General features: G+C 45.8%; 1 protein-coding gene across 1 annotated transcript in view; it reads right to left on the bottom strand.

The window, feature by feature from the left end:
* Nucleotides 1-565: 565 nt before the first annotated feature.
* lrrfip1a (leucine rich repeat (in FLII) interacting protein 1a) overlaps nucleotides 566-13834 on the bottom strand; it is a 38648-nt gene continuing 25379 nt past the window's right edge. The window contains exons 12-26 of the mRNA XM_083682004.1: nucleotides 13767-13793; nucleotides 13444-13569; nucleotides 12820-12891; nucleotides 11959-12129; nucleotides 11643-11735; nucleotides 11210-11302; nucleotides 10687-10779; nucleotides 10116-10260; nucleotides 5387-8990; nucleotides 3607-3755; nucleotides 3296-3345; nucleotides 2995-3115; nucleotides 2655-2734; nucleotides 2230-2334; nucleotides 566-1825 (exon numbers count right to left, since the gene is read on the bottom strand). Coding sequence (XP_083538130.1) covers nucleotides 1718-1825; nucleotides 2230-2334; nucleotides 2655-2734; nucleotides 2995-3115; nucleotides 3296-3345; nucleotides 3607-3755; nucleotides 5387-8990; nucleotides 10116-10260; nucleotides 10687-10779; nucleotides 11210-11302; nucleotides 11643-11735; nucleotides 11959-12129; nucleotides 12820-12891; nucleotides 13444-13569; nucleotides 13767-13793 — 5037 coding nt within the window. The 3' untranslated portion in view covers nucleotides 566-1717. The remainder of the gene's footprint in view (nucleotides 1826-2229; nucleotides 2335-2654; nucleotides 2735-2994; nucleotides 3116-3295; nucleotides 3346-3606; nucleotides 3756-5386; nucleotides 8991-10115; nucleotides 10261-10686; nucleotides 10780-11209; nucleotides 11303-11642; nucleotides 11736-11958; nucleotides 12130-12819; nucleotides 12892-13443; nucleotides 13570-13766; nucleotides 13794-13834) is intronic.

Below are 13834 nucleotides of genomic sequence, written 5' to 3'. Positions count from 1 at the left end.
TGTCCCAGAGGTTCGTGACTGAAACACACACATCTGCTGGTACAGCATGGTAGGACATTTTATTGCACAAAGATTACAATTCCTTAAGTCTCTTTACAAACAGTTTAAAGCTTTGTAAACAGTGAAGCAGCATCTTCCCAGAGCGTGTGTGTTTCTGTGTGTGTTCAGAGGGGTCTTCTGTAACCCCCTCCATTTGTGTCCTCTTCATCATCATCAGGTTAAACATGCAAGAATGTGGGAGGTGGAAGGCCAACCAGTGACTTTCTACTTGAGACAAGACGAGACTAGCTTTGTTGAGGCTCTACCTAATTGGAGGAGGGGTGGCGAAGCTTCTAACTATGTGATTTGCTGCTCTTAGCCTCACTCAATTGTGACTGAAGCTGATGCCAGGCTGTATATATGGGGTCCACCTTACGAGCATTACATTCAAAGACAATTATGACTTGAAATGATAAACTTTGAATATTTATGTCACAAAAAAAAAAAACTTTGGAAGACGAATATATCTGAGGTGTCAAAGCTGGTGAAATCACAAGTGCAGTTATACGTTTGTGTGATGATGGTTATATTCGTTGTGGAGAGAGAGAGAGAGAAAGAGAGAGAGAGAGTATCTAGTCAACTACACTAGCCCTTAGCCGGAAGAGACACAGCAGCGTGTGTCTCTTCTGCAACCACCTGACCAGGGCTCAGTTTCTCAAAAGCTTTGGATCTTAAATAGTACTTGATCTCAACAACCCAGCTGTAAAGCCGCAAGAGAGTGACAATTGTAAAAATCAATGTTAGCAGGGTCAATCTCCTGTGTGAACTAATGAAATTACTTAAATGAAGAACTCGGAGGAGTGGGACTGGATTGTCAAAAGAGATTACTACTCCAGTACTACTGCAGCTACGAAGCTTTCGGGTAACTGACTCCAGGGTAACTGACTCCAGGGTAACTGACTCCAGGGTGACATTTGCTCAGGACTTTGGCTAAGGACCCAAATGAGAGAGAAATGCAGTTACAAGCCAGCGAAAAAAACACTCACACACAATGGTTCTTACATCCACGGCACACACACAAACCCAGGTCAGTCCACTGGGATTTCATCATCATCATCATCAATCATCATCATCAGGGCTTGAGGTCATCAGCCTGTCCCGTTTTACTGTGACTAGATGGACGCAGTGTTGAGAGGGAGACAGCGGACGGAAGGTTGCAGATCAGGGGGGAGATTCAGCGTTCGTCTCGACACTGGTCCTGGGGGTCGGATAGAGTAATGTAGTCCACAGAACCTCCAGTGTCAAGTCACCGCATTTCCCACAATTCTGTGGTTCACATAAACCACTCTGGTATCACCATGGACAGAATGTTGCCACAGGAAGTGAGACACACTGACTTCCTCTTTCCTCGTTCACACATCTTAGTGCTTGAGGGAGCTCTCGACTAGTGATACTGGGTCACATGTCATAATACTGGTTACCTATGGAGAATTCTCATTTGAAAAACAAACAAACGCAAAAAAAACAAAAAACATGAAGAAATGGCACATTGCGTGTTTTGTGTTCAGTGTTGTCGTGTGCTTCTGCGATTCGCGATACAATTCAGTTTCTCAAGTTTCTTCGGTAAGGTTGCGAGGCGAGTGGAGAGAGGCCGAGAGGCAGGCTCCGCCTCCACAGCGTCAGCCAATGCAGACAGACAGACAGAAGATGGGTGAAGTTTATCAGGCCAGGTGATTGGTTATGGAGTCGGTGCCGTGCCGCGATTGGCCTTCATCTTGTCCAGTCGTTTGTTCAGGTGGCTGTTGTTGGACTCCAGCTCGTCTATCTTGTCCAGTGCCGAGCGCAGCTGGCATTGGGGAGGGAGAGAAGGAGAAACATGACCAATGCTTGACTGACAAATGTGTTCTATAGTAGAACCTACCTCTCTCTGCTGCTTGACTGACAGCTGTGTTCTACAGTAGAACCTACCTCTCTCTGCTGCTTGACTGACAGATGTGTTCTATAGTAAAACCTACCTCTCTCTGCTGCTTGACTGACAGCTGTGTTCTACAGTAGAACCTACCTCTCTCTGCTGCTTGACTGACAGATGTGTTCTATAGTAAAACCTACCTCTCTCTGCTGCTTGACTGACAGCTGTGTTCTACAGTAGAACCTACCTCTCTCTGCTGCTTGACTGACAGATGTGTTCTATAGTAAAACCTACCTCTCTCTGCTGCTTGACTGACAGCTGTGTTCTATAGTAGAACCTACCTCTCTCTGCAGTTTTCGTTTCTCAGCCTTAAGCTCGTCCTCCACTTTCTCAGAGTTCTCTGATGCAGACTTGTAGCGCGTCACCTGACTCTCCAGTCTGGTCACCTGACAGACAGACAGAGAGAGAGAGAGAGATAGGGAGGGAGAGAATGAAGACATCAGGATTTCATCTTATAAACAAGACACCAAAACTAACAATGCTTCTTTTCTATGATGGAGATATTGTCACATTCAACCAGGGCTGCATTCAATGCCACACAAACTATATGGAACATTCAGACAGGAATATAACAGAGAACAGACATGCAGATGTCTTTGATATGTAGAGTCAATAATCCTGTCATGATTAGACTCCTGCCACCTGTCACTCCTGTCTATGTGCAACACCCAGAGCTCAGCGTCCGCCTGAGGACAGACACACTCACGTTCTGCTCCAGAGCAGTGACCTCCTGCTCGGCCTTCACCACTTTAAACTTCAGGTCACTGATCTGCCGGGTGGAGTCTCCTGGAAATGACAAGAAACAAATGTCAACAAACATTGTAAACACCCATGAAATAAATAAATAAATAAATAATGTTGGCAACGGGTGTATGTGTGTTAAAGGAAGAAAACTGGTTCCACAAAATCGACAGTGTATTATTATTGGTTTTGGGGTTTAAACTGTCTGTACAGAAGTCAAGTAGGAATGTAGAATGTACTCACGCTGCAGGTCTAGTATGTGTGGATCTATACTCTGCTGGTCTAGTATGTGGGTCTATACTCACTCTGCAGGTCTAGTATGTGTGGATCTGTGCCGTTCTCTAGAACCTCTCCCTCAGGGCTTGAACCTTCCTCGGTTCCGTTCCTCTGGTTCTTCTGCTCCACCTGGGCCTTCAGTTTCTTCACCTGGACAGGAACACACACAGAACACACATAAAACACACATTACATACATACAAAATATATAAAACACACAAAACAAACATAAAACTTGCATATAACCATTTCCATCTCATTTATACTGTCCATTACACCTTCTGTAGCTTCAACTGTTTGTATTCTACAGTACGCACTACTCTGACTCACCTGTCCAATCAGGTTCTCCCGTTCATCGACCAGCTTTCTTAGGCGGATCTCTGGAAGAGGAAACAGACATGATGAAGGTCAGAGTTCACAGTTTATCCGACCTCTGACGTACAAATGCTGAGGTTTGAACAAAGTATAAAACCTGCTTGCTATAGTACAGTAACATTAGGTTACATTGCTGTCGTTTTATCCATACAGTCTCAAGTTTATCTACAAAACCAATAAAATCACAAATCGTCATTCCATTATGTTCATGTCGTCACAACCATTATTAAACAACAAGGTTTAGAATAACAACAATGTTGACATACCAGGGATGGGAGGAGCCTGGGACATGGAGGTCCCAGGCTCTGAGTCTGGGTGGGAGGGGTCACTGGGTGCATGCAATGGAGTGGGTGTCCATTGGGAGAGGGTGGGGGTGGGGGGTGGAGCGTGGGGGGTGATGGTTAGCATGCAGAGACTGTGGACAACAGGACACTGCAGGATTCACAGTCTCTAGGGTGGTTTCATGCTACAGTGTAGAATGATAACAGAGGAGATGAACCATAGAGATACTGTTGATGTGGCAATGCACTGATGGTGCATTCGTGACAAGTCCAAAACTCTTAAATTAAGTTATTTGCATAGAGCTTACGATTGGTTGATTCTGATACCCTCCGAGAGGGAAACTTGGGTGTCATCTTTCTACAGCAAGTTTCCTAATTCAGACATGAAGGCACCATTAGGCACTGGCAGACTTCTGTACACTACTAGGCAAGTACTGTATATATACACTTATATATACACTATACACACACTATGTATTATATATACTATACACACTATATACCAGAAATAACATGACATTCAGTTCCCTCTTGTTCTCCCAAAGCCGGTACAGTTTTTTATTCAGGAATGAAACAGTAACACAAGTTCATTGCAAAAGTGCATCTGAAGAAACCAACATTTAGACCAGAGATAAACAAAATTAATTACTTTTTTTTGGGGCTTTTTTTTTTAATTTTTTTTTTTACACACATTGGTTGTATCTTATGGCATCAACATACACATGGCAGAATACTGCTTACACAATTTAACCATCTAGACACCACAGACCACAAACTGGAATTGGCTTGTAACGGAATATTCTGTCTCCCAATGATGGTTATGGCACGAGGGCTGGACAACTTAACCACTTAACAATTTCAAAATAAAAGCCAAAAAGACAGAATCCCCCTTGCTTGTGGCTTCATCTGAACCTGTGTATCAAGCCAGTAAACTGGATGAGATTTGTTTTGTTTTATAAAAGAAAGTTTTCTGCTCTCAAGCATTCTGGAGACAACATTGGTATTACAGGAAATACAGTATTGTGCAATCAATCACTACAGTAAACAGTCAATCTGGGTAGTCAATTACAAGCATCATGCATCTGTACGTAAACATTCATGGCTTGGATGGAAGCAGAAGATACTTAATCAATTATATTGACATTCATACACTGTAGATGCTGTAAGCTGTAGATATTGCTCAATCACTTGAGGGAATTACACATTTGAAGCTCACGGTCCATATAACATGCAAGAGCATATGACATCACAATAGTACGACAGGCATCACTGACAGAAAGATAAATATGATGTAACAATAGCAAAAAATAAATATGTTCTCTGAGCTTTGGGCTCTGATAGATCCGGTGCAATGTTGTCTACTTGACCAATGTTAGACTTACCATATGGGCTATGATGTCTATCAAATACATTCTCAAAGATAATTGGAGGCGTTTCTGCAGAGCATTTCACCTCAATAATGACAAAAATAATTAGTGCCTCTGAAGTCCTTAATCTGGTTATCATGAGATCAATAAGCCAAAAGGTATTTACGTATAAGAGATTGGTTCTACAAAGCTAAAACATTTATACAGTTTGTATCCAATGTGTTTTAGAAAGATACAGATGTACAGAACAGTTTTACAGCGACTTTGGAATGCATTAGAATTAAATAGAACATCAGACAACAGTAGAGTCATTTAGAACGCAGACCTCGGTTTAGAATTCAGAAGCCCTCTCATAGCCAATCAACTAAGCCCTCATACAGTAGCCAATCAACTAAGACATTCTACAGTCCTCCTTCCCCTTCCCCTTGCCCTTTTTGTTGCCTCGCTTGGAGCCCCTCCTTGAAGAGTCACCGTCTCCTCCCACTGGCTCCTCCATGTTCTCACTCCCTAGTCTTCCTCCTGGTATCCCGTACTGGATAGCCTCCTCTCCCTCCTCCACTGTTCCTGATACAGCCACTGCCTGGGTTCCATTCTGCACCCTACCACCCTCTGTATTCCCCTGCTGTTCTACACTCACACACTCTTTTGAAATCGGAATCCTTGAGTCACTAAACCCCTCTTCTACTCTTATTGGTAGTTCAGCCGCTTCCTTTGCTGTGATTGGTTCTACCTCATTCAGACTCCACGTCTCCTCACCTATGGTTGGCTCTGTCTCCTTTGGGCTTTGGTGCTCCTCTGTCACACTACCCATCCCCTCCGCTGGTGCTTCTGTCACGCTAGCCCCCTCTACTGCTGGACCCTTCTGTTCACCTGTTGACTTGTCCCCTACCTCATCCTCCTTGTTCTCCACCTGTTCACCTGTTGACTTGTCCCCAACCTCATCCTCCTTGTTCTCCACCTGTTCACCTGTCGACTTGTCCCCAACCTCATCCTCCTTGTTCTCCACCTGTTCACCTGTCGACATGTCCCCATCTCCTACCTCATCCTCCTTGTCTACAACACCACCAGGCTCTCCTTGTGACTCTACATCCTCAACATACTCTTTATGACTAGCAGCAGCATCCCTCCGTCTCTGCTCTGAGCTGCTGCTGTCTCCCTCTGACGTAGCTGCCACCACCTCTGCTACGTCCTCCTGGATAGTTTGTGGAACAACACGTGTGGCGTTAACCTCCAAATCCATGTCATCAAAGTCAAATGAGAGACCCTCCTCGTTTTCTTCTTCCTCTTCATCTTCCTCTTCCTCCTGTTTAATGGGTTCAGACACCTCCTCGTCCTCCTGCCTGTCCTTAATAGGGACATCTTGCTCTTCCTCCAGTGAACAGCATGGTAGACCTGCCTTATTGTCACACAGCTGTTCATTCTCTCCTTCCACACTCACTGGATCTGCATCGTCCACAGTGCCAGGTCCGCTCTCATCACCGTCCTTTGGCCTAAGAGAATCAACCGTCTCCTGGGTTTCTGTTTCCTCCGCACTCTTTAGATCTGTGTCATCCTGGCATAGGCCACGTTTATTGAGGTCTTGTTCTGTAAGAGACTCAACTGTCTCCTGGGTTTGGGTCTCTGTATCATTCTGCTTAGTCTCCACACTGCCGTCATCGTTGGATGCACTGCTTCCATCCACACTCTCTGGCTTGCTGTTCTCCTGTAAAGACTGGTTGTCCACCAGACAGTCAGTTAGCTCCTCCACCCCTGGCTCGGGCTGGCCTCCTGCTCCAGCACAGCAGTGGCTGTCAGGGGGTGTGGAGCCACATTTCTCAACTAGTGAGTTACAGCAATTCTCTACCTCAGCTGGCTGTGTTGTCCCAGTGTCCTCTACACTATTGGACATCATAACTGTGGGCTGTTTAGAATCTAATAGACATTCTGAGTCAGCTGAGGACTCAGGGGAGGGTCCAATGTGATCTGTGTTCTCTGTGGGTTCTGATTGTTCCTTTTGGGAATCAGGTGTACTTGGGGATTCTAATTCATTCTTTACATTCTCAGCATTGCTTGGGTGTTTAGATTCCTCTTCAACATTATCATTGTTGGTTGTGGGTTCTTGTTCGTCCGTAGGTTTGTCAGCTTGGGTTTGAGATTCTGATTGGACCTGAGGGTTGTCCATCTTATCAGTCTTGTATTCTGATTCGTCCATAGAATAATCAGCCTTGGTTGTGGAATCTGGTTCCCCATTAGGGTTATCAGCACTGGTTTTATACTCAGAGTGGTCAGTATTATCCACACCACTGCTGTTAGACCCAGGGCATATTCCTGGTAACACTGCTTGTGTTGTATCTGTTTCCAGACTAGGCTGTTGCTGGTCCTCCATTCTCTCCATCTTGGTGACTGGCTCCTCAACCTTAGCCGGGTCACTCTCAGATTCTTCCTTTGAGGTTTCAATAGGAAACGCCTCAGTTTTCACCTCAGGTCCCTCGACTAGATCCTGTTCTCCTGTAGTCAAAACTACATCCTTAACACTCTTATCTGAAGTTGAGATGGCACCTTTCTCTGCTGTAATCTTCTCCTTGTTCTTTCCATCCCCTTGCTTTTCATCACATTGTCTCTCTCCCTTCTTCTTTTTGCCTTTCTTCTTCTTTTTGTTATTTGACGTTTCTGTTGTTCCTTCTACACTCTCTGGCTTGCTGTTCTCCAGTAAAGGCTGGTTGTCCACCAGACAGTCAGGTAGCTCCTCCAACCCTGGCTCAGGCTGGCCTCCTGCCCCAGCACAATGGCTGTCAGAGGGTGTGGAGCTGCATTTCTCCTCCGGTAAGCATATCTCTACATCAGCTGGCAGTGTTGTCCCAGTGTCTTCAACACTGCTTGGGGTCAATACTAGATCATCCTGTGCTGTAGACAATGCAACATCACCTACACCCTTCTCTCCTGTAGTCATGACTACATCATCTACAACCTTCTCTCCTGTAGTCATGACTACATCATCTACACCCTTCTCTCCTGTAGTCAAGTCTACATTCTTTACACTCTTATCTGTTGAGGCTGAGATGGGACCCTTCTCGACTGTAATCTTCTCTACTGTACTCTTCTCCTTGATCTTTCCATCATCGGCTTGCTTTTCATCTCCTTGTGAATCTCCCTTCTTCTTTTTGCCTTTCTTCTTCTTTTTCTTCTTCTGACCTGCAGCACTGCCTCCCTGTGGCTGGGGTTGGTTGGTATTTACCTCTTTCTCCTCCTCCTCCTCCTCCTCTTTCTCTTTCTCTGTCTCTTTCTTCTCCCCTGTGTTGTCTGTGTTCTGTTTCTCATCCTCGGGCTCAGGGCTTGATTTGACTGGGTTGATAACAGCATCATCCAGATCTTTCTCCTGGTGAATCTCAGTACTATATGTCATAGTGTCCTCAACTGTTTTCTTGGTCACAATAGATGAATCCATACACTTCACCTCCTCTTTACTCTTCTTTTCATACAGTGGACCATGATCCGCTGGTGGCTCTTTTGAGGAAGCCTCTGTGATGTCATCAGCGGTCTCGCCGAGTTTGGTTCCTGAATCACCTGCCTCGACCTGGTTGGTCATCAGTCCCCCATCACTCCTAGATCCTATCTCCCCCTCTTCTGTCCTTTCTATACCCTCCCCGTCATTCCCTTCGCTTTCTACCGTAACCTCTGCTCCATCCAACCTCTCCTCCGACCCTATTATAACAGATCCCGAGGGGGAGGTTACCACCACAAGTACCTCAGGATCACAAACACTTCTCTGTTCAACCTCTACAGTTGGAATATCATTGTCAATGTCACAGTTGTTGTTGATGCTGCTGCCATTGACCACATCCCCCATAGTGGGCAAGTGTGTCTGTTCCTCTCTACATGTCTCTGTCCCAGGAACACTAGCAAGGCTAGAAGGGTGAATGGAAGTCAGATGAATCTCCTCTTCCTGTGTCTCTCCTGGATCCACCTCCTCCTGATCTCCTCCTCCTCCTCCTCTACCTCCCACCTGCGCCTCCTCAGTTCTGCCTGGGAGACCACGTAGGGAGAGGGAGACAGGCCAGACAGTCAGGGATAGGCTAGTGTAGTCATGTGCTATTATCATGTTCTGATTGACAGGTCATTTGAAGCTTGGCCAATTAGAGGAAAAGCGGGATTTGAGACAATTGAGCAGAAATCAAACCAGAAAGGAAGACGATGAAGAGGAGAGGAGGTAGAGGAGAAGGAGGAAGAGGAGAGCACCGAAACAAAGGTCTGGATCCCAGATTAATCGCCAGAGCAGAGGAGAGGAGAGAGGGGGCCAAAGGCCAGTTGGTACGTCAGCGGTACTTGATGGAGCTGCAAATCAGAAACTCTGAAATGTCTGCTGCGCTGTTTATGTTGCCGTGACATTTAGTTCTTACATAGTTATAGAGTAATAGCGTTTATGTTTCTACAAAAGTGGAGGCATAGTCCAACTTCATGTAACGTGTAGGACAAATACTTATTAAATGTATAATACGACTATGTACAGTCAGGTCTATAACTACTAGATATATCCAACACAGCACAGCAAAGACTTCAAAAACATTGACATGCATACGTTTGAAGCATTTGGAGTGATTTCATCTACATGGTTTATCATAAACAAAACAAAAAAAGACCCAAGAACACTTCCTTGAATCTGACACCCGTGTGATTGTATAAAATACCACTCAGACAATCATATCATATCAAGAAATACACCAAGTATTTATCCTCCCAAAGGAAGACGGGCTCATTGTAATGCATGGAATGGAATGACGAATGGTATCATGCATTTCAATGAGCCCGTCCTCCGATTTCTACCTCCACTAGCCTCCTCTGATATGAATAGATAGGTTGAAGTGAATCAGCTGAAAGGTTTGCCATGGATTTTTTTGGGGGGGAGCCAGGTCAGCGCTGTAAGCTTATTAGTTAGTGGCAGAAATGTAGAAATTCTGCACTGCAAATGAACGCCCATTATTCAATGGCCGATGTGGTATTCAATCCAGTGTTAGTCAAGCATAGCCCTAGGGGTTATATAGTGTGTGTGCATGAGGGGTTAAGTTAGTACGGACATATGCCAAAGCTATGAGGAAAGCAGCAGAAGATCATAACCAGGACAGCCAATCTTTGTCCTTAAATAGTGCTTACCAAGCATGCTGTTCCCTTCTGTGGGTGTTGTCTGCGAGTTCTCAGCCAATCGAGTGGCAGGGTCTCTACTGGCGGACCCGTCTGTTCCCTCCTCTGCTGTCTCCCCATTGGCAGTCAGGTCAGGTCCTAGGACTATCCCGTGTTTCTATTGGCAAGATGGAACAGACTGAGATGACAGGAGCTTGAGGCCACTACAGTAAACTGAAATCAAGTTTTAGTGTGATACATTTAGAAGAGAGACCTAATTCATATGTTGAATACTTGATTTACTTGAAAATTACGCTACACTTGACTTGGCTTGACTTGGAAGCAGGGGAGGCTGGTGGAGGTAGAAATCAGAGGGCAGGCTCATTGTAATGCATGGAATGGATTTAGGAATGGTGTGTATGAGACTATTACAATGAACGCGTTGTCAGATTTCTACCTCCACCAGCCTCCACTGATTGAAAGCAATGGGATAATAGCCAATGGTGCAAACCCCAAGCTGATTCAAGCTTATATGCATTAGACTCATCCTGTTTCAGTGGATCCAGTTACAGTCCTCTGCAGTATGTCTGCTCTGGCTGAGTACCTTGAGAACATCCTTCAGCTGCACCACCTCATCTCTGAGCTCATCTCGCTCGTTACGGATGGCGTCAGAATACTCCTTCTGCCGCTCTAAGGCCTGAGCAGCGCCCCCCAGTGGCAGGGAGAAGGAAGGGTGGATAGTGAAGTGGTATAGAGTGAGCATAGAGTAAAGGGAGGCATACAAACAGTATCAAGCAAAAGGAAAGATCAAGTAATAAGCATCAACTTCCCAGTGTAGTTTAATACTCTGAAAGTGTATTTTACCACTATGATGCATGTGTTCAAATCAAATAAAACTGTGTAATGTATTCACTTATGCAAAAATTAAGGCTACACACCAAATATTAAAGTGAAGACATAATTAATCTACAGTGTCTCAGTTTCAGAAGGAATACCCAAAGCTAACCCTAACCCCAACCCTTAGTGTGTGAGGGGGCTGATAGGGTAGCCAGGGTTTGTACCCCCATCTTTTAAAGTGATGATGTAATCTAATCAACAGCGTTATGGTTAAGGTTATGGGTTCGTACCCCAATCTTTTTATCCTTCCACTCCACTGTCTCCTGCAGGTCGGAAACCTCTCTAACATAGCCATCCTGCTTCAGACGCATCTGACGGATCTCCTGAGCACCGGGAATACGCGAGGGAAGGAGAGGAGAGATGGAAGGTGGAGAAGGAAGAGAGGGAGGGAAGAGGAGAGAGGGGTAGAAGAGAAGAGAGGAATATCAGCATGCCAGTGGAGGAGACAGGAATGTTCTAGAATAAACTCATGCGACTACTTGAGACCTGATCAGCAGGAGAAAAGTGAAGCATAACATGGCGGTTTCCCGGACACAGATTAAGCAGTCTCTAAACTTAATCTGGGTCCAGGAAACCAGCCCAATATGAAGGATAGTACAGTATAGAGGCTGCAGCAGTAAGCATGTTGCGTTGTGTGGAAGCCCTGTTGTGGTGGGTACTCACGGTTAGCAGCTCCTCGCTCTGTTTCAGTGTCTCCTTCATCTCACTGAACTGGAACTGCAGGATTCCATGGGCATGCTTCTCCCTCTCAAAGTCCTGGGATGGAGAAGACAAGGAAGATGACGGTTGATGAAGACCAATATTTCTCTGAGCAGTGATTATTCAGACAAACAGATCTGTAACGTATTTCCTTCCTTATGGGACTTGTCTGTCTTGGCCATATCTGCTCTCTCTGCCTTCCTGTATATGTGTGTCTGTGTCTCTCTGTCTGTGTGTGTGTGTCTCTGTCTGTGTGTGTGTGTGTGTGTGTGTTAGCTACCTTAGCCTTCTCGTCGTACTCTCTGCGTGCCTCAGACAGCAGCTCCTCCAACTCCATCAGGGAGTCCTTGAGTGTGTCCACCTGGTACATGAGGTTGTTCTTGTCGTTGTCCAGCTGGGCGTTGGACACCATGGCCTTACGGTACCTCTCCTCCACCTCCACCAACGCCTCCTACGGGGACGACGACGACGACGACATGTAAACAAGGGTGTATAGGAACATGCACACGCACACGCACCAATAAAGCAAGTGGAAAATAATAAAAACACTGTTGCTTTCATGTTCTATAAAGCCCACGTAACTCCATATATACAGTTTCAACTGGGAGGAGAGGTCAGAGAAGTGATGGAGAATGAACAGCATGGAACACTATGGAGTCCTTATGGAGAGTCAGGGGAGGCTTGTGGAGGTAGAAATCAGAGGTCGGGCTCATTGTAATGCACACAATTAGATACCATTCCATGCATTACAATGAGCCGTCCTCCGATTTCTACCTCCAGCAGCCTCCCCTGATGAGAGGATACAGTAGATGGTAGTACAGGAATCAGGCCAGCAGAGGGTGGCATGCACCAGAGTCATTAGGTCTCAAACATCACACTGAGCAGGATATAAACGGACAGGAACTGAAGCTACTATTGGTCAGGGAGGAAGTCTGATCTTGATCTTTGGTTAATAATAGGGAGGCCCCACCCACTGACACCAGTTGACTGCATGACTACAGCTGCCATCATTGGTTAATACTAAGGAAGTCTAAAACTACCATTGGTTAATACTAGGGAAGTCCACAACAAATTGAAACCCCATTGGTTAATAACAAGGCCTCAGTCGGGGTTGCTGTGTTGTGACTGGTCAGTTGTGTACCTTGACTTCTTTGAGGCTCTGCATGTACTTGGATTCAACATCCTGAATCTGATCCTTCAGCTCATGAATCTCCTTGGGGGGAGAGGCGGGGGGGGGTGAGGACGGACAGACAGATGTGGAGAGAAGGGTGAGGAGAGGGGAGAGAGAGAGAGAGAAGGAGAAGCAGAGGGGAGATATGAAGAGAGGCAAGCATGGAGCAACAACAGTGACAGGTGAAGTGACAGAGCACACTGACAGGAAGGTACAGAATGACAGATGCAGCGCTGTGTGTGTGTGTGTGTGTGTGTGTGTGGTGTAGAGTACCAAAGCTGTGGGTGTATGTGTGTCTGGAGTACCAAAGCTATGTGTGTGTGTGTGTGTGTGGTGTAGAGTACCAAAGCAGCGTGTGTATGTGTGTGTGGAGTACCAAAGCAGTGTGTGTGTGTGTGTGTGTGTGTGTGTGTGTGTGTGTGTGTGTGTGTAGGGGGGGGGGGTGTAGTACCAAAGCAGTGTGTGTGTGTGTGTGTGTGGAATACCAAAGCAGTGTGTGTAAAGTAACGGTTGCTGCAGAGGGTCAGACTGATAGAAGGTTCTAGAGCCTCTGTGTACCTACGACCCAGAGCTCTGGAACCGGCTAACCTTTACCTTGATCTCTCGTATAGAAGCCTCCGTATCCGCCGTGACGGACGTGTCAACACTTCCTCTCCGGGAGGAAGTCCCACCCAGGGAGGCGAGGGTCGCTGCTGATAGGGTGGACCCAGTTCGAGACCCCTGTGGGAGACGACAGTTGATTGGTTAGCTGAAGGTAGCGCTCATAGCTAACAAAAAAACAAAACGCATAACACAAAAAACAACTGACATTTGTCAGAGCATGTAGACATACGGTTGTGACCATATTGTGTACTTGAACATTACGGTTTTCTGTCGAAAAACAAAATGAGGAAATGTCAAGAATTGCGTGTACTGACCTTCTCTAGGTAGTCTCTGTCCTCTGCCTGTTGAGAGAGAGAGAGAGAGAGAGGGGGGGGGGACACAG

The sequence above is a fragment of the Argentina silus genome, assembly GCF_951799395.1.
Source record: "Argentina silus genome assembly, chromosome: 12".
In the NCBI taxonomy this organism is placed as follows: domain Eukaryota; kingdom Metazoa; phylum Chordata; class Actinopteri; order Argentiniformes; family Argentinidae; genus Argentina; species Argentina silus.
This window is presented reverse-complemented; position numbering and strand designations above follow the sequence as displayed.